Source organism: Apis dorsata, unplaced genomic scaffold, assembly GCF_000469605.1.
Source record: "Apis dorsata unplaced genomic scaffold, Apis dorsata 1.3 scaffold_341, whole genome shotgun sequence".
NCBI classification, from domain to species: Eukaryota; Metazoa; Arthropoda; class Insecta; order Hymenoptera; family Apidae; genus Apis; species Apis dorsata.
In genome coordinates, this window is record NW_006263608.1 from 354,790 (window position 1) to 375,824 (window position 21,035).

The 21,035-nt window shown below is 23.5% G+C and overlaps 1 protein-coding gene across 1 annotated transcript in view; it reads left to right on the plus strand.

Moving 5' to 3' along the window:
- Positions 1-9,283: 9,283 nt before the first annotated feature.
- Positions 9,284-21,035, plus strand: part of LOC102679745 (high mobility group protein DSP1-like) — a 13,617-nt gene continuing 1,865 nt past the window's right edge. The window contains exons 1-3 of the mRNA XM_006618111.2: positions 9,284-11,593; positions 18,518-18,742; positions 20,820-20,983. Coding sequence (XP_006618174.1) covers positions 11,006-11,593; positions 18,518-18,742; positions 20,820-20,983 — 977 coding nt within the window. The 5' untranslated portion in view covers positions 9,284-11,005. The remainder of the gene's footprint in view (positions 11,594-18,517; positions 18,743-20,819; positions 20,984-21,035) is intronic.

The following is a 21,035-nucleotide window of genomic DNA, read 5'->3' on the forward strand; positions in this document are numbered from 1 at the left end:
ATTTGTCATACGTATTTTCTAAAATTTTTTATATTTTTTAATGTTATTTGATATTTTTAATTTTTAATCTTATAAATTACAAAAGATAAACAATATGATAAATAATAAGTAATGTGTTTTAAAAAAAACTGTATGTAAGAAATTCTAGAATTAATAAACTCTAGTTTCTTTCTCTTTATATGTTGTTTATTATAAAATAAAATCAACAATTACATTAAATGTACATATAAAAACATAAATGAAAATAATTTAACATGTTTATAGCAAAAACTATCTATTATGAATTGGCATATATTATTTTAAAAATTATTATAATTATTATTATGTTAAGATTAATAACATTTATAGATATTTCATATTTCAGAATATTAAATATAATGTGCAATTTTCAATTATTTTATTTTAATATTTTATATTATAAATTCTCTCTCTCTCTTTCTCTCTCTCTTTCTCTTTTCCTTTTTCCCTCTTTAATCTACTATAATGTATTTATAAATTTTTATTATAGTATTTTAATTCTTCTCTTAGTAAAATATGATAAATATATTTAAAAAAAAATAGATTATATTTATTTTAAAATAAATGTAAAAATATTTTATAAATATTATTTACTTATAATAAAAATAATAATGCATAATTATTTTTTTATATCAAAGATTATTAAATATAAATGTTTTAGAATATTTAATAAAAAAACATTCTTTTTTATTAACTGTTCGATAATACAAAAAATAAAAAAAATAATTCATTAATTAGAAATATATATTAATGTACATATATATATATATATATATATATATATATATGAATATTGTATGCATCACGTTGGCGGTACTGTAATTTGCGCCTTAATATTTAGCTTTTGGAGTCTAGTGCCATCTACAATAATAATAAATTCTAACCTTAATAATTTAAAATATTTATTTATTAAAAGATGTTATTATTCTAACTAAATATATTAAACACATTTTATCATTAAAAATATATTTATTCAGTATGATAAAAAGAAATATTGTTTAATGTGAAACAAATGATACAGTGTAGACGGTTTTCCATGCATGATTTTTCCCGCTCTTTCCACTAGCAGACATTTTATTGGGGGGGTAAAAAGAAACGCTTCAAAACATAAAAGGTTGATGCTGATTGGCTTACTTTTTGCGGCTTATCTGAAATAAGCCAATGGTAATACAGATTTTCCCCATACACTTTCATATGCCGCACAAGTGGCGTGGGGTCGCGATATTCGAAGCTGAGAATCCTTTTAGCTGTAGAGGATCGTTCAGGTAAGAAAAATCCAAATATTTTTCTTTTCGAGTGTTGACAGATTTCAGCGACCAATAATTGATTAATAAGCTATCATCATAGTATGATACACGTAATACGAGCAATTATTTAGTGAAGTGCTACTGTGTTGCATACTGTGCATATACCTTTTATTTCTACCAGCCGTCATAGCAAATGGCTGCCCAGAGATGTGTTTAGCAGGAAGGTTCTCGTGTACTTTGTTATCATTATATATAGATATGTGAAGAAATATCGTGTGACAATTTTTGCTGTCGTGAAAACATAGACACTCTAGATTTATAATGTAAAATGTGGCGTGGCCTATGTCATGAGTGTTTCGTCATAAATCAACCGTCAAGGCTATAACCCGCGTATGTTCAGTCTCTGTTTGGCTACTTGCGCCATGCATTGGCATATATGGGATCTTGTACTATAGTAGTCGTCATAGTTTTATAACGTATAATTTGATGTTTAATGTTTAAATTATGATAATAATCATAGTGCGGTTGGAAAATTTGGAAAAAATAAGAAGGAGTTTTAGTCATTAGTTTGTTATCCATGACGTAGTTTACAATATATTATAGTGCTTTTGATTTCCCGCTCACATCCAATTCTCTATTCTATTAAAGTCATATGCATGATCGATAATGATATATTTACGTTCTATTTTATTTTATATGATAATATGAATTCAGTGCATTTATCGTTAAATCGTTTGCATTATTTATAGTAATCGAGTTTATTAATATTGAAAGAAGAAAAAGTGACTGTTATGCATAGTATGTTTACACGTAAGCGTCTTTTAAATATCGTTTAAGTATCTGTTTTTATTCTGTATGCCATATCATCAACGAAACCTATATTCTGTACAAAACGCCAAAATAATTTTGCCTTCTTTTTTTTTTAATTAATATTTAATTTGTAATTCTAAAATATATTTTTATTAGTCTCTGAAATTTGTCAATATTACTTATCTTTTACATATCTAATATAAATATAATATTCCAGTTTATTATATATATTAAAACATATGAAGTTGATTATATATAAAATGGTGGGAATATAATCAATGTACGGAAGACATGTTTGCAATACGCAAACGTCACTGTACTTGTGTGTGCGTAATATGAGCTTACATACAGTCTAGTAAAGATGTATATGTGATATTATACTTATTCGTCTCTTTTGCTTATATTCACAACACGTTATCACAACTTTTTTTTTTAAGATATATATATTTTTTACATTCATTAATATGTGCTTGGATATATTAGAATTGTCGTTTATTGAGTTGCGATTTCTGTAATTAAAATATTACTATTTTTCAAATACTGTCATATCTATATTTAAACATCTGATAGAAAATTATCAGTAATATTTTTATAAATATATAGATTAACTTTAATTATACTTATTTAAATCTTCATAAACAATTTTATATTCTTTTTATATATAAATTTTTTATATATAAAATATTTAAAAGTTTATATATTTTTAAAATAATTTTTTAAATTTAATATAATTAATCTATAATTTTTTAGAAATATAATAAAAGATATTGATAATTATTTTGAAAGACACTCTTTCTATTTAAATAATGACCCAGAGATAAGAAATTTAGATTTATAAATTTCATGCTTTCTTAACATAAACGAAAAATTTTCGATATTGTTTGAGTTTAGAGTTTTAACTTGATAATAAAATTATAATAATTAATTTGATAATTAACTTGATAATAAAAATTAAATCATTTTATATCAAAGTTATAGTACATCATTGTCATAGTAAAAAATATAAAATAAAAAAACAATTATAACACATAAGTAATTAATTTATTGCAATTATATATAATTAATATTTTAAATTATTATTATATGTTATATATCATCTAAAAATATATATATATAATGTGTAATAAATTTACATATACAAAATTCATATATAGCATGTAATATTATGAAATCAAGAATAAACCAGTTGTTCGATTTTATGTATATTTGCCGTATTATATTATATGTAGATACGGATAATATTACCGCCATCCATATAAATAATCATGTTTTATAATATGGATACATTTATTATTAAGTCAATATAAAAAATATTAATTAATGTCAGAAAAATGTGAAAAATAATGGATAGATTGTGCACTATGTTCTCGATATAGCTCTTATTTCTTTGTGTCATAGTAAATATGTATATCATTTTACAATTCTTAATATAATATTTTTCAACAATTACTATGCTAAAACTTAAAATATATTCTTTCATTAATGTAATTATTATATATTTTATTATTATATAAATTTTATTAATATTGTTTATAGAATAATGATCGTATAATGATATTATAATCACTTTAAAAAAAAAATACATTTTTAGAGAAATATTGATATAAATGACAAAATAATTATCCGGTTTATTTTTCGAATTTTACTTTAAAATAGGAAACATTACAAATTAATTTCTTGTATGTATATGATTAATTATATAAACATTGAATTTTATTATCGTTATCCTATTATTTCATTACATTTACATGTCAGTGTAATATAAAACATTATTGTACTCTACGATACTATACGATACAGTATCTCTATATGTAACGTGTATTAATAATCGATTATCGAGTATCAACATTTAACCAATGTTTATATACTATAAAACTTTTGTGTGGCTACTATTAATACTTTGCTTACGTGATTAAAGTTATATAAATTTTACATAAATTTTTTACAAAAAACAATATGTTGTCGAATTATCTAATATCTAATATATACTGTCAATGAAAATAAAAAATATTTTAATTAAATTTTACATAATAGTAAAAATTTTATTTTTTTGCAGTTTTTATTATATATTTTTTTTCCATTATTAGTATTTTTTATTTATTAGTATTTTTCTTAGTTTCGTTACTTAATTTTTGATAATCTTTTAAATATAATTATCGTATATATATATTCATATAAAAGAACAAATAAACGCTAAATCTCACATATAGAAAAATTTTAAATATAATCAATTCTATATAAAAATACTAAGCAAATTACAAAATTATACTACATGCATTCTTATTGATGTCAAGTACATTTTTATTCTGAAAAGGTTAATCCTTTCATTTGAATATGAATTTCTTATTTAAAAAAATTGCAATTTCATTTTCAATTTTGTAAATATAAATTTTTAAAATAATTCAATTAAAATTTTTTTTATTTGTCCAATATTCTATAATTTATAAAAAAATAAAAGTACACGATAAAGATTCTTTTCACTTATTTTTTAATGACACAATAAATTTTAGATATTTTACTTCAATATTTCACTCTTTCGAAACATACTATCTTTGCTACATCGTAATTATTATACTGCTATAAGACATACTTTCATATTCCCGTGGACCATTGACCCACATAAGAGTTCCTGATACTTCCTAATTGACGGTGTACATCTGTTCGAAGATTGTAGTTTTAAATTAATTTAATATTTTAACTGTTTCGAAGATTATTAATCTAGGTTATTAAATTTTTTTTAACAGACAATTGAATTACTTGTTAGTAATAATATTCTAAATATTTTTATGTTGCATTATATTTTTAAACATTTTTGAAGAACTATTATCAATTCCAATAACTATATTTCATTATTTAATTTCTTAGCAAAAAGCAATTTTATAAACACAATCCATGTATTTTTTTAAAAAATTAAACTCTAATAATAAATATATTTATGAATTTTTGAATTTTTTTGAGAAAAATGACAATATTTTTAGTTTCGAAAAAAATGTAAATATTTCTAACAATATAAAAGACTCTTTCATCGAAATTATATCTATTCGAAGAAATTTTATACAAAGCAATATAAGTCATTGTTTACAGTCTCTTTTGTACATCAATTTCCCATTTAGTTGTTACTTGTTTGACTAGTTTTATTTGGCAAGTATTATTGCAGTCAGGTATGTGGGTGAAGTTAGGAGAATTTTTTTTATGATAATTGCTATAACTAATATCTTACATACCTACCTTTACGGCGTCAATATGTTTACTTCTTAAAGAATGCCATTAAAATAAATTCTCTTTTATATATACTCTGAAAAATATTGATAGATTTTAAAATAACAAATTTTGATGAAATTGTTTATATAAACCAAAATAAAGTTCATCATAATATGAATTATAAATATTATTTTAATAATAATTCATTCAAATTTTTTTGCAGATAAATTTTACATATAATTTAAGATTCTCATATACTCAAGTAATATCAAATCAAGTTAAATGATTCATCATAATTTAATTTTTAAATGTTTTCATATAAATTTTTATATAAATTGTGATCAAATTAGTATAATATTCTATTTTTATAAATTTTCTATAAAATTTATTATTTTCAATCTGTTAAGTTTTTTTTATTTCTTATTTTATTTTTGTATTTAACATTTATATATTTGATATTATGACATATTTAACATTTATATTTGATATGATTATATTTGATATTTTTATGACAATATATTTTTTTATTAACATTTTTTTATTATTAAAATTTTCTATTTTATAATTAAAATATAATACTTATATCATATTTATCTATATAGAATGAAATTTTTAGAATAAAAAATCTAAGTTTTGTAAACATTTTAAATAATGTATAAAAAAGTTCATATATATTATATTACATATATTATTAAAATATTTCATATTGTTTGATAATATGTATGAATATTTTAAAAAAGATAAATATCTAAAACTATGAAATTAATTTTATCTTAGACATACGTAGTATCGTTGCATAACGTTTCGTGAAATGTTTTCGTATAGCTCCAATTTTTAAAGTGTTGTCATTTCAAAAAATATGTATATATACAAATATAATTTTTAAATTATCTTTACACAAAACATTTAATAGATATTTAAAAAACATCATAATTGATACGATCATTTTATGAAATATTTTTTATTTTTTATTTGTTGGAGACTTTCTTTTCTTTTTTAATTTAATATTGAAGATTTAGTCTTCATGTAAAAATATTCCACTTAAATTATAACGAAACGCAAGAGCAGTTTCAAATATAGGAATAATAAAATTGAAAGTGATCTTGCGTAATTCTGACAGGCACGTTCAACGTTATACGTATACTATGTGTAGCTCGCAATTACCATTTATTCGATGTCAAGAAAAAACAGAAAAAGGTTGTGTGTATAGATGTATATAGATAAATTCGTTTTTTATTTATATTAAAATATATATATTTATATATGTATTTTATATATATATTTTATATTATATATATATATATGTATATGTTTGCATTGGAAAAGTAAATGAAAAAGGATATTAAATATTTCATATTGTTTCTTTATACAGGTGCATTGGATAAATGTAAATATAACACTCTTGTACACATGGCATGAAATATGTACATATGTATACGTATACATACGTTTGGCATTGGTCCATAGATATATCATGTTCTTTTTCTTACGCTAAATTACAATAAAATTTTGAATCGCATGTTTAAAGTTATGATACACAATTAAATATAAAAATATTTTGATTAAAATGATAAAATTCTTATTGATAAAATTAATCAATAATATACTGTCAAAAATAGCCAAATCTTTTAATTTGCATTACGACGAATAGAAATATGATTTATTTCTTATTTTTGTCAAACAATTTTGTTATTTTTTTTTTTATGAAATGAATATTTAATTGAATATATATATATATGTGTGTGTGTATGTGTGTGTGTGTATATATATATATATATCAATTAAATGTAATTCATTTAAGATGAAAATTATTAACAATGAATTTAAATATATCATTGACATTATGATGGATATTTAAGATATTTATATAAATATTGCATATTCTAGTATTTATCCATATAATTTATATGGATATATATATATTTACATTTATATTAATAGAAATATACAAAATATTATATTATATTATATACATTATATTTTTATAAAAAATTATAATTTATTATTTTCTATAATTTCAAAATACAATGAAAAAATCTTAAATAAACTTATAATGTTTTTTATTAATTAGTATTTAGATTTATAATTATATTTAGAACACATACAAATAATGTTGAATAATATATATATATACATTATATATATATATATTTTAAAAATGATATATTGAGTCTTGAATTAAATTAAATGTTATTAAATGTATTTTTAATCTTAAAATCTTAAAAAAAATATCTCATATTCTATAAAAACAGTGAATGTTTGTTATGAAATATCTATTTCCCATTAAAAAATATTCTATTTTTTTTTTAATTCATATCAATGGATTTACAAATATTTACATTAAATACATTAAGATAATTTAAATTGATATACTAATGCGAGCTCAACGAATTATACACATTTATTTACATGCATGAATGTTATTTACATGTGAACATTCATTTTTATCATTTTTAAACTTTATATATATTCAAATTGATATAAATTGATAAGTATCTTTTATCTTTTATATTTTCTTTAAAATTTCAAAAATTTTTTGTTTTAAGTTTTTCTCAACCAATACTTATTAATTATTTATTTTTTATACTTATTGTATAAAAAAAAATATATTTTTATTTTAAAATATATTACTATTTTCAAATTGCGATGTTTTGTTATAAAATAAAATTGCATTCGATTATTTTTTCATTCTGACAGTCTTTCGGAATCGAGAGAGATCGGTTTGTTTCGGATGGAATCGACTTGCTTCGGTCGAACAAACATCGCGGTACCAACACGAGTTGAGAATTTGAAGCCAGGACTCTCGTTGCTTGCTGTGCCTTTTCTCTTTCATCATATGTTTCTTTTTCCCTCTCTCTTTCTCCTTCCTTTCATCATCAATGTCTCTCTTTTTCTTACCATTCCACCATTTCCCTTGTTCACCATGCCCCTTCTTGCATTCGTTCGTTACGTTGCCTAGCCCTGGGAATGCGCGGTCCCTGTTTCTCTCTGTTTCTCCAATATACTTGTGTACTCGCTCACTCCTTCGATTTCTCTCTCTCGTTCCATCTCTGTTTCACTCGCTCATGCGTCTTATTGACCCGGACCCGGTTCTCTTCTCCTCTCTCTCTCTCGATTTGCCGGGTTACCTCCAACTCACCCGCCTCTTGATTGGGGGTTGAGTGGGAAGAAAGGAAGCCCGACGTAGAAATCCTATGATATACATTTTCATTTTGTCTTGTTCACAATTTTAAAAAAAATTGGAATTCCAAAAGCTTGCGCAATTTATGTTGTTTCTTACATGTTAAAAATTTCTCATGGAATTCGTTTAATAATATTTGTTGCACAATTTGTTCCCACGATTTGTTTTCATATTAATAAATTTGATTTTTCTTCTGATAAGTTAGAAATTATGGAGAATGTGTTGGCTATGAAGTATAAGTTTATAGAATATATATTAGAAATTATTCCATATATAACATTACATTTTATATGCTGTTTGAAGTTTAATATATGTACTTTACATTGTAAAATATTGTAACTATACTTTTAAAAATAACATTTAAAGTAATGAGGAAATTTAAATAATGAGGAATTTATGTTGAAAAATTTATTTATTATTATATTTATTATTATTACGTTTTATAAAAATATGATTTATCGTTAGAATTATTTATTATATTTTATTTTAAAAAGTCAATTAAAAAAATATATTTATTTAAATTCTAATTATTAATAAGATATCATAAATTAATAAGATATTTAAATTTTTTCAATAAGTTTTAGGAAAAAATAAAATTAAGAGAAGAAATGTTTAAGTTGAAATGTATTTATTAATTAATAATGCTTTCATAATGATTCGTTATTACACTTATACATTTAATATGAACATTTCATGCTTCTAAATGAGATGTATACAAACATAAAATAATTTTATTCAGTTAAAAAGAATTATAAAAGATTTTTTTACATCTTGTTTTTATTCAAATTTTTAAAAGTCCTTCTATATCGACTGAGAAGTGACATGAAGGAAGAATTCTTCGGTCGGTAAAGCCGACTTGACACGCAGGAAAAAGGGTGCGCGAAAAGCAGGAAGTACCAATGTGGAGCAAATTCCAGTGACCGTAGCAGTGTAACGAAACTAAGAAGGGTAAAAAAAGGCGCGAGAAGAAAGAGCGCACGGCGACAAGTCAGAGTTGGTGTGTCTTCCTCTCCCTTTCGCTCTCTTTCTCTGCCTAAAAGTTGACCTCGAGTTTCAAGGGTAGAGAAGGGTTTGCAGTCGTTTGCCCCTCTACCTTACCGGGGACTACGAGCCATGGCTCTCGAATTCTCTACGAACGGAAGAGAGAAAGCGACGTTGCCTTGATGTCAGTAGTGGTAGACTCCCGCCATCCCCACCATGGTTGAAATGTAGTTCGATTGGTCGGTGTACTCGGGTTTTCCTTTGTGAGCGGGCGGGTGAAAGCGTGGCTTGGCAACGCTGCATGAGTTCGCCGGCGTCCGCTGGAAGGAAGGCTAAGCTCGTGCGCGTGGAAAAAAGATAGAGAAACGTGGAGAAAGAGACAAACAGACAAGTAGTGAGTGAGACTTCGGATCGGAGTGGAAGGGGACTAGATTGGAGAAAGAGAAAGAGAGAATATACAAGCGTCCATCCAGCCCGTCCTCGCCAGGTTCGCCCTCTGTGTGTGCGGCATCGCGTGTAGAGTCGGTGGCGAGAGAAGCAATCCGCGCGTAAGCTTCTCCATGTGAAAAAGCTATTACGCGTTCTACTACCACTGTGCAATTGCCAGCGTCGGTGTGTATATACACGTAAAAGAAGCATTGCGTCTCTACGCGAGCGTGGTGTCGCATAGAGCGTAATTAGCACCGTGTGTATGAGCAAGTAAAGAAGAGACGTCACGTTTTCAAGGAAGAAAAGGGCAATATACGTATTTTTTACGTAACGAAATGATAGTGTAGGCATAAATGAATGAAGATATATATTTATACTTAACACTTATCGGTGTCTACGAAAAGAAACATTGTGTCTCTCGAATGAAAGGTTCCATGAGTATTTAGGGGAGGGAAGAAAAGAGAAAGAGAACGGAGAGCAGAGACAGAGAAAGAGGGAGAAAAAGAGAGACGGATAGACGCACTGTATCTGTCGATGGTGGGGAGACAGAGGGAAAAAGAAAGAGCTAGAAGGGGAGAGAGAGCGCCCTCCCCTACCCACCCGCCCGCTCTCCTCCTCTACCCGCCATACCTACTCACGGAGCTAACGAACGGTTGAGCGTAGCGTCGAGTAGACCGCATCCCAAGTATAACGTACGTATTCACGAGGACCTCCTCTATACATCGTGGAAAAAGCGTGTATGAAGCCGCCTGTGCTACCAGGAGTACTAGTAGTGATCGTGTAGTGCGCCGGCTGGACAAGAGAAACGTGGTGTGACAGTGAGAGCACGGTAGCGCGTGCGGTGCGTGTCGCGATACACGACGGTCACAAACAGGACTCCATACGAATGTGAGGGTGCGTGTACGTATGTGTATGTCTGTGGACACCTTCTCGTAAGAGCAAGCGAGCGAGTGCGTGCGCGCGCGCGCAGCGTTCGCGTGCGTATGTGTGCATGTTCTGTATGAGGGAGACAGAGGAGCGTATGTGTGGTGCGTGAGTGCGTGTCGTGTAATTTCTTCGTGCATCCTTCTTTTCCTTGTTGGTGGTACCGCTTGGTAAACGAGGCCGAAGTGACAGACAGAGCATCCGCGTGTACGATATGTCGGAACACCACCGCGTTGCCGGTGGCTGGGGCACAGCGAGCCCAGGAAGCCGCGAGGATGCCTCCGGTGGTACCGCCTGGTGGCCTTCGGGTTTAAACACTGTATCAGCCGAACAACAACAGCAACAACAGCAGCAACAGCAACAACAACAAAATTTACATCAACATCTGATGAATCAACAACAGCAGCAGTTAACGCAACAGCAGCAAGCACAGCAACAGCATCATCAGGATATCGTTAGGAGTACCGCTGCGGCTACCCAGCAGCTTTTCTCCTACAAGATGGCCTCCAGCTTTCAGAACCCAGCCGCCACGGGCACACAGTCGAATCCCGTCTCGACATCTACGCCGGTTGGCTCCTGCATGAGGGGAGGCTATGATTATAGATTAGGAACGGGGCCCGGAACAGGCGGAGGTGTACCTGGTACACCTTCCGCACCACCGCCTGGCGTACAGTGGTGGTACCCAGGTGGAGTTATGGACGCCGGACAGAACAACCTGCATCAGCAATTGCAGGGCCAACAACAGCAGCAGCACCTCTCGCCCATTACCACACAAACGTCCACGCCCCCCGTTATGTCCCCGGTATGTTGCGACCACGATCGACCCCCTTTATGCTTCCTTTTTTTCTCATTATTGCCTGCTTTTCAATTTTATATTCTTAATTTATTATCCTATGTATTATATATATTTATATATATTTTTCGCTTATTTCTATTTGCGCGGGATTCTTTTATGCACCTGAAAGAAAAACGCCTGATTCCTATCAAATCTCTTGCATTGCTTTTTAACCAATAGGTTTAATATCTATGATTCTAACTTATTAAAATATGTTGTGGTTTCTTTTATAACGTTGCATCTTTGTTGTATTTCGTTCTTCGATTATTTTTTTTCTTTCGTAGATAAAATGAAAAATATTAATAATTAAAATATTAGCAATTTAAGTATTTAAAATATATAAAATTTTGGAATTTTTCTGGAATTTTATCTTAACATACGATATATATAGGTTAATTAATTATAGTAAGTTTTAATTTTACTATCTTTTTATTCATTTTGGGAAATTGATTAATCAATTTCGACTAGTTGGGCAAGCATCAGTATTTCATTTTTTTTTTAATTGAAAAGAAAGAAGTGAAATAGCGAGTATAATTACAGTAATTGTGATAACACGTGACTGAACTTCAATTTCTCCTTAACTATAAGTAATATTTTCATAAAGACATGCTTTAATATAATTCTAAGAATTTTGAAGTCTTGTTATTCTTTGTTCGGCTATAATAGTTTATGTGATCATCATTGTAGTCATACTTTGACTCAAATAATGTTTTGAATCATTATGCTTTTAACCATATTATCGAGTTATTTACTTTTTTATTGTTATTAAGAAAAAGAAATTGTGAAGAATAATGCAAAGAATAATAAAATTATTTAATTTATTTTTAAATTATTAATAATCAGAAAAGTGAAAATGATGCACTTAATAATATTTAATTGAAATTTATAAAAATAAGTATTTGATAATTATTATTATTACAAATACTTATTTTTATAAATTTCAATTTTTTTGTAGCTTTATTAAATTCTAATACATCATTACTTTGACACAAAGATGTTAGTTTTAGATCTATACTTAAAAGAGAATGATAATTAAGTTAATCATTAATACTTGATTCGATTTGTGTTCAAAAAGTCTTAATAACCGTTTCTATCGTGCTTACTTTCGTACTATCGTCTGCGTTTCATCCTGACTCGCGTCTCTTGCCCCACCGACCGTTGTCCGCTATTGATTCCGGGTTTCGTGCGGCCTTCTTCGTACGTACGTTCGTACAGCGGCTCTTGCCATGCCGGTTTCCTTCTTTTTTCGATTCCTTTGATTGAAATATTTTAGACATTCATGATTGGAAATAGAAATTCTAATTAATTATTGTTTTCAAATTATTTTATATTCTAAATTTGTAAAACTTCGAAATTTTTAAATATTTTCTTCTTCATTTTATTCAGTTTTTTTTATTAAATATAATCGATTATTTTTTTATAAAATAATGTTTTTTCATTAATCATACATGTCGATGAAAAACGAAAAATTTTTGTTTTTCTTTTCAAAAAAATGAAAATTCAATATTTGATATTTTTTTATTAATATTTATTATCGATAGTTAAAAAGAAAAGAAATTTTAATTCATAACTATATCTTTTTAATGAGAGATGCCATTTTTTAATTAGTTGATTTGATTAACACCAAATTTCAAAAATCTTATTTTTCAAATTGCGAAACTTTTTCTATGATTTTCTTTTTATTCGTATATTTGTTATTAATAAGCAAATAATTTCGAATAATCGTATTTTCGAATTATATATTTTCGATATATTTCTATTCGAATTGATTTTTTACATTCATATTTAAAGTTCATATTTCAATTTATTTCGTTTTATTTATTTATAACAGAAAAAAGGAATTTTAAATGAATATTTACTTCTTTTATTAAAAATTAAACAATTTAAATTTTTCATAAACGAAAATATATTTTTTTAAATCCTTTCTATATTTCTTTTTATTTGAAAATATAAGAAAAAGAAAAAATAATTCTACTTTTGAATAATTTTGAAGTTAAAATTTATTTGATGTGTATTATTTTTTTTAAATTTCTGTTTTATTGAATTTTATTGCAATTATTTAAATATATTTTTTATATAAATATTTTTAAGATTTAAAGAAAAAATGAAGGATATTCGATATCACAATTCTTCTTTGACAATTTAAGATTTATTTCAATCTTAACAAATTTGAAATTGGATGTATATATCTTAGAATTTTGAAATAGTTTTATCGTATCTTGTTTTATTTACTTAAATTAATATTTTAATATATAATTATGTAAAATAAAAAACATATTATTGTTTATCTTAAATGTTATTGTAAGTACACAATATATTTTTTTTTTAATTTTTCGATCATTTTTAGTTATTTTTACTCGATATTCTATGATTAGTTCAATCATTATCTCTACCAATTTTAATAATTTTCACTTTATATTTATGTTTTAATCTAATCAAAAATAAAATACGCGTGTTTAGTACAATTTAATATATATATTGCGTATCTTTTAATCGCAAAATTAATGATTAGTTACTTTATAAATTATTTAAAAACTAAAGCAAAAAAAAAGAAAAACATTAGATTATTTCGAATCGTAATTTTTCTTTGTGTACACCTTTTTAGCCATAGAATTATTTGTACAAGAGTAGAAATAGATAAGTGTCAATATATATGTTATCACATAAAAAGAAAACATAGTCTTATAATAAATTGAAATTTGTGAAAATATCAATAAATAATTGATATTGTTTTATTAAATATGTATGCGATGCATTAGAATCAGATTTTTATTATTATACTCAAAGTAAATTTACAATATATTAATATATTGTCAATGTTCTATTTGAACATTTTATTCATAAAACCTAGAAGAAAAACCATATTAAAATTTATTATACGAATTATTTTATTAATCTTAATATTGAAGAAATATTGTTAAGAATATCTTGCTTCAAAAATTTTCAGGTTTTTCAATATTCCAATAAAAAGTAATCAATATTGTGAAGCATGAAAACGTATTTGGAGCAAAATTAAAAGCGGAGCTCGAATGAAAGTTAAGATTAAAGTGTCTGTATCTATCAAGCGAAGAGAAAGTCAGAAAGTTGTCCGAAAATTTAAGATTATTGCGATATAGAAATAAACGGAAGAAATAAATTTTTTCTTCGGAACAAAATGTTAAATATCATTATTAAAGAAAATCTCTTTTATTTTTCTTTTCGAATCAAAATTGAAATATGCATATGTTCAAAAAAATGGATAATATTTTTGAGAAATATTATTTCTTACAATACTAATTTTATTAAGATATTAAATTATTAAAATATTATTTATTTTGATAAGAATTTAAAAAATATATAGTTAAAATATATATTTTATAGATATTATTGGAGTTTTAGAAATTTTGAAATTTCTTTTAAATCTATAATCTAAGAATTTTTTTATAATTTATTTCGTTGAATTCTGCAGAAATTTCAAGAGTTAACATTTTATAAGTTATATTGAATATATATGTATTTTGATATTGGAGAATAACCGATAGTTCAATTTTATATTATATATGAAATATTTGAAAAAATATTAATTATATGTTTTAATATGAATTATAATAAGAATTATAATAAAAATTTTAGTTCGAATTCCAATTTGATTTAAAAACCAAAAATTTTTGTATAAAGTGTAAAATAGAATGTGATTAAATAGAAGGTATATCAATATAATAAACGATACTAGCATTTATTTAAAGATAAAAAGATATTTCTAATTTTTAAAATTATTTATGAATATAGTTGATTAAATTTCTATTTTTAAAATACTCTATTAAAATTAACTGTGGACATATATTAATATATTTTAATTAAAATAAAAAAAGTAATATAAATTTTTGAATTTTAAATTAAATTAAATTAATATCAATGAGAGAAATTATATATTTATATTATTTGATAAATTGTGATTAATTTTCATATTTCTTATTTATTTTAAATGAAAATTTATTCTTTAACTGAATTTTTATATCGTTATATTATCACTAAAAAATAAAATAAAAAATAATTTACTACATATTAGCTGCTGAATTATTATTATTAAACATATAGAACATTTTATTTTATATAAAACTATTCGAATAAATGTTATATTTTAATTTCATAGATATTTTTAGAATAGTTAATTTTAATTTTAATTCCAAAAAAAATTAACTGCACTTCAAAATTTTTTAGAATATTTCTAAAATTAATTTTTTTTATTTTTTTGTTAAAATTCTTATGAAAATTATATATATTCTCTGATCTTTTCTTTTTCTTTAATATATTCGAGTACTTATTTCGTCGATTCGAAGATATTATATTGATTCTGATTGATAGTTTATTGATTGACTAATGCAGATATAATTTACACAATAAAAAATTATTTAAAATGCTAATTAGTTACATAATTTTAAACTGAAAAAATGTTTCAATGATTTAAATTAAAAATGAATTTTTATTATTAAGTAAATTATTAAGTAAATAGTATTTTATAAATAAAAAAATTAATTTTACTTAGTTTTTTTTTGGTTTCTTTTATTTGATATTTTATATGATTTTCTTTATTTATGAATATAGAAAAGATAAAATTGAAAATTTTATACATAAATTTCTTTAACCATTAAAATTAAGAAATTAAAATAAAGAAATGTAAATAAATACATAAAGATAAATTACTTTTAACTATTGATTGAAATTAAAATTAAAATAAAAAAAAGATTTTAAAATAAATAATAGATAATAGATAAAATAATAAATAATAATGTGTATGTAAAAAAAATAAAAATGTCCTGTTTTAAAGACATAGAAATTTAAAGATATAGAATAAAAAATTTTAAGATATCGAAAATAAACTTTTTCATTATAATTTTAATATTTCGATATATTTTGTTTATTTCTTTTTATATTCAAATCATCTGAAGTATTTTTTTCTATAATTTATATCAATTAGATTCGATGATTGAACTAAACTCTAATATTAAACAGATGGGATAGGTATCAATTTCTATTTGACCGTACGGGTAAATGTTTGTTAAATATATACATAGTAACATGCAATCTAAAAGTAATTTTAGTTGATGCCGAAAACACGATCTCATTTAATGAAGTTTATACATCAATGTTCATTACGAATATTAACAATGTTCGCAAATTTTAACTTTTTTATACTCTTTCATTCGTTTCGAAAATTTTTTCATGATACGTTCTCTTTATTATTTACTATATATTAACTGCTGAATTATAAATTATCTTTTTTTAATTACAATTAATGTTACAATTATTGACTTAGTACATCTTCATATCATGTGATAAAGTTAATTAATAAAAATAAAATTAATAAAATAAAATATTTAATAATATTATTATAAAATATTATTAAATTGTACATATATAAATTATTTTCATTTATTTATTTTTTTTTTGTTTTTAATTATTTATTTTTATTTTGTATGACTTTGAATGAGATTTATGTAATTTATCACAATTATTTTTCATAATTATTGATAATATATTTATACACACTTTTTAGAAAAATTTTTTATATTATTTATTATATAAAATTATATTATTTATAAGTTACTGTTAGTATTATAAGTTATTTATAAGTACAAATTGTGTAGTTTTAAAATATTTTAAAAAAGAAAAAGATTTTATTTTTTTTTCAATAAATATGTTACATCAAATATATTTTTAAGGAATTCTATATAAATATATAAAATGAGAATGTTACAAGTTCTTATATTTAATGTTAAATTTTTTTTTATTTAGAATTATAAAAATTGCAGTTTAAAATAATTTTAAAATAATAACATAGTGTTGTTAATAATAGTATACTTCTATTCTGTTTAGTTTGATAATAATTGTTTAATTATTTACTGAAAACATATCTATAATAAATATATTCTTATCATATAATTATATGATATGTGAATAATTTAAAATATTAACTTTGAACAAAATATTGTTTTGATAAATATTTGCTATCTATATATAAAATGTAGTAAATGTTATTTTTGATAAAAAAAAGTAACAGATGTATATTATTAATATAATATTTATAATAAATTTGTATCTAAGATTTATCTAGAACAATTTGATAAATTATAAACTTATACGAAAGGATTTTATTTTTTTAGAATAGAATCTTAACTACACCTAGCTTCTAGAATTATAACGTAGCTGCACGCAATATATTATGCGCCTAGTATTATTTTAGTCTATACGAAGCAATATGCTTTATATACAGGGAAGAAATCTGACTAGAAATAAATTATTTTATCTTTCAGAATTTAAATATTAGAAATAGAGTAATTATTGACAATATAGTGCACGTTACAGTAGTAATGGGTTAAACTAACATAAATCATATATGTAGATGTGCCTTTGTACGAACTAATTATTCGATATTTTAAAAAATATATTTCCTCGAAAATACGATTTTACAAATGACTTTTAATCTCTATTTAGGGATTTAACAATTTATATATATACATATATGTATATATATGTGAAGTTAAAAATAATTAAAAATTATATTATAATATATACAATTATATTAAAATATAAAATAAAAAATAAAATGAAAGAAAATTATGGAAAAATATAAAACTAAAAATATAAAATATAAAATATAACATTTTGAATTAATATATCACTTTTACAATGATGAATTAATATTTTTGCAAAAGAAAGAAAAAAAAACAAAGAAAAAAAATTTTTTTAATCTTTTCGTTTTACATTCAGTATAAAACATAAGTAAATGTTCCTCTTTTTTTTTATTCCTTTTTTTTTTTCTTGTTTTTAGAAAATATCTTTTAAACAAGGGACATTGATTGTTACATTGTAAGTTTTTAATAATTATATCCTTTGATTATTTCATTACAGCACCAGATACAACAGTTATCGCAGCAAAATAATCTTCAGCAAAATAACGCTCAGAGTTTACAACAGCGAGACAATATGCCGAGAGGAAAAGATTCAAAGCCAAGGGGACGGATGACTGCATATGCGTTCTTCGTACAAACGTGTCGACAGGAACATAAAAAGAAACACCCCGAGGAAAAGATTGTCTTTCGGGAATTTTCTAAAAAGTGTGCAATGAGGTGGAAGGTAAGGAATATTATATTTTTTTATAATTTGCTGTTTAATTTAATTAAAGAATTACCCGATTAATTGATTTTTATCAACTTTTAAAGTATGAATACTTGATTACATTAATTAAATATTAATTAATTAAAGATATCAAATTTAGTCACAGTAATTCTTAACTTATTTTTTAATTGTTTATTAATTTTTTTTTTTTTTAATCTCAAATATTTTTAACATACATTATCATTATAATAACATTACATATATACATTATCATTATAATGTATACATTATAATGTATAATGTATATATTATCATTATAAATAAATAATCATAATGTTAAAAAAAATTAATGATAAATTATAGATTGTAAAGATATAATCTTAAACAAAAAAAATAAGATTTTAAAAAATTTCAATTAAATTAAAAAATATATTTCTGATAAGATAATTCTTTGCATAGTCTTTTAAAATATAAGTAATTTTTATTATAATTAGTTTGTTAAACATGTTTCAGGAAATAATAATAGTTTCTGGTGTTGTTCGCCGGAGTAAAAGTGTAACTAATTTAAGTAGTAATTTACAGTTAACTGACCTCATCTGGAGTTATTATGCGTTGATTTCTTTGAAGATAACTTATCCGTATCTTTTCATATAGTATAAGACAAACTTTTAACAGAATCATTTCGAATACAAGATTTTATAAACTTGAAAAACGAAATTATTTACAATTATTGAAAAATATTTTAATTAATGAGAAAGAAAGAGAAAAGAAAAATATTTTATATAAGAATAAAATTAAATGCTAGTTTTTTTTATAAAAATGCAATGATGAACTTGAATGTTTATTTTAATAAATAGAATTCTTATTTAATCGATATATAGTATTAAAATATAATTTTTATAAAATATTATGATTATAAAACTTGCGTTCAATACATGCTTGAATATGTGAATCTTACCTAAATTCTGGTCAGAAAACTAGTTTTGACATGATCTGATCAAGAACATTCGGATTAACGGTTAATCATATACCTATGATTTTATCATGATTAAGATTAAAACTAAGACCGGTTTACAACTCGTTGTTTCTTAGATTTTGTCTCTTATATATAACAAACATTATGTCAAAAAGCTAATAGTGTGTTATTCACATGTATGTCCTTTAGTCTTCCAAATTTTTTGTTTGATATTTTTCTTTTTATAAATAAAAATAGTAATAATAATAATACATTAAAATTTAATATAAATTTTCATTAATAATTATTCAATAATAAACAAATAATAAAATTATTAATTTTTATTAAATTTTTTAAAAATTTAAAAATAATTAAAAATATTAAAATATATTGATTTGAATTGATTTATTTTATTTAAAAATAATTTTTCGTAATAATTATGATTATTAACTTTTTTTGATAAAAATTTATAAAAACGCATAATATATAGATATATATTGCAAACTTTATAGTAAAAAAAGAAACGTATTTTTTATTCATAAATTCCACAAATGTGAAAAGTCATTTTGAACAGATACTCTTATAACATCTAATTATTCTACCTTTTGAAAAGAGAGTAGTACTTTCTGTATTTCTTTCTTTTAAACTACAGACCAGATGGTATATATCAAAATTAAAGATATACACTTTTATTATCTTATTAAAATGATTATATTAATTGTAAAATTTAAAAATATATAATATAATTTTTTAATTATAATATATCTGATTATAATATGTTATACATAATTATAATAATATAATGAAAAAAGAATTTTGTTTGATAATTTTTATTAAATATTTTTTAAATAATAATGTATGATAAATATAAATAAAAAAAAGATCATATTTAAAAAATTTAGTATATATGTCATATTTTATTAACGTTTTTTATATATAAAGTTAATTATGATATTATACATTATTACATACATATATGATATATTTACAATTTTCAAAATATTGAATGAATAGATTTATAGGTCAATATTTATACTGCTATAAATATAATTATTTTATGTATATATTTTGAAATCAAAAGAAAATATTTTTATATTTATAACATATATTTATAATTAAATATCTACTATATGTTTATAGACTATGTCAGATAAAGAAAAGAAACGTTTTCATGAAATGGCAGAAAAAGATAAAAAAAGATATGATGCAGAGATGCAAAATTATACACCACCAAAAGGAGAAAGTAAAGGCAGAGGCAAAAAGCGCAAACACATCAAAGATCATAATGCTCCTAAAAGATCACTGTAAGTAAATATTTAAATATAATTTCTTTTTTTTAATAATATTATATAAATT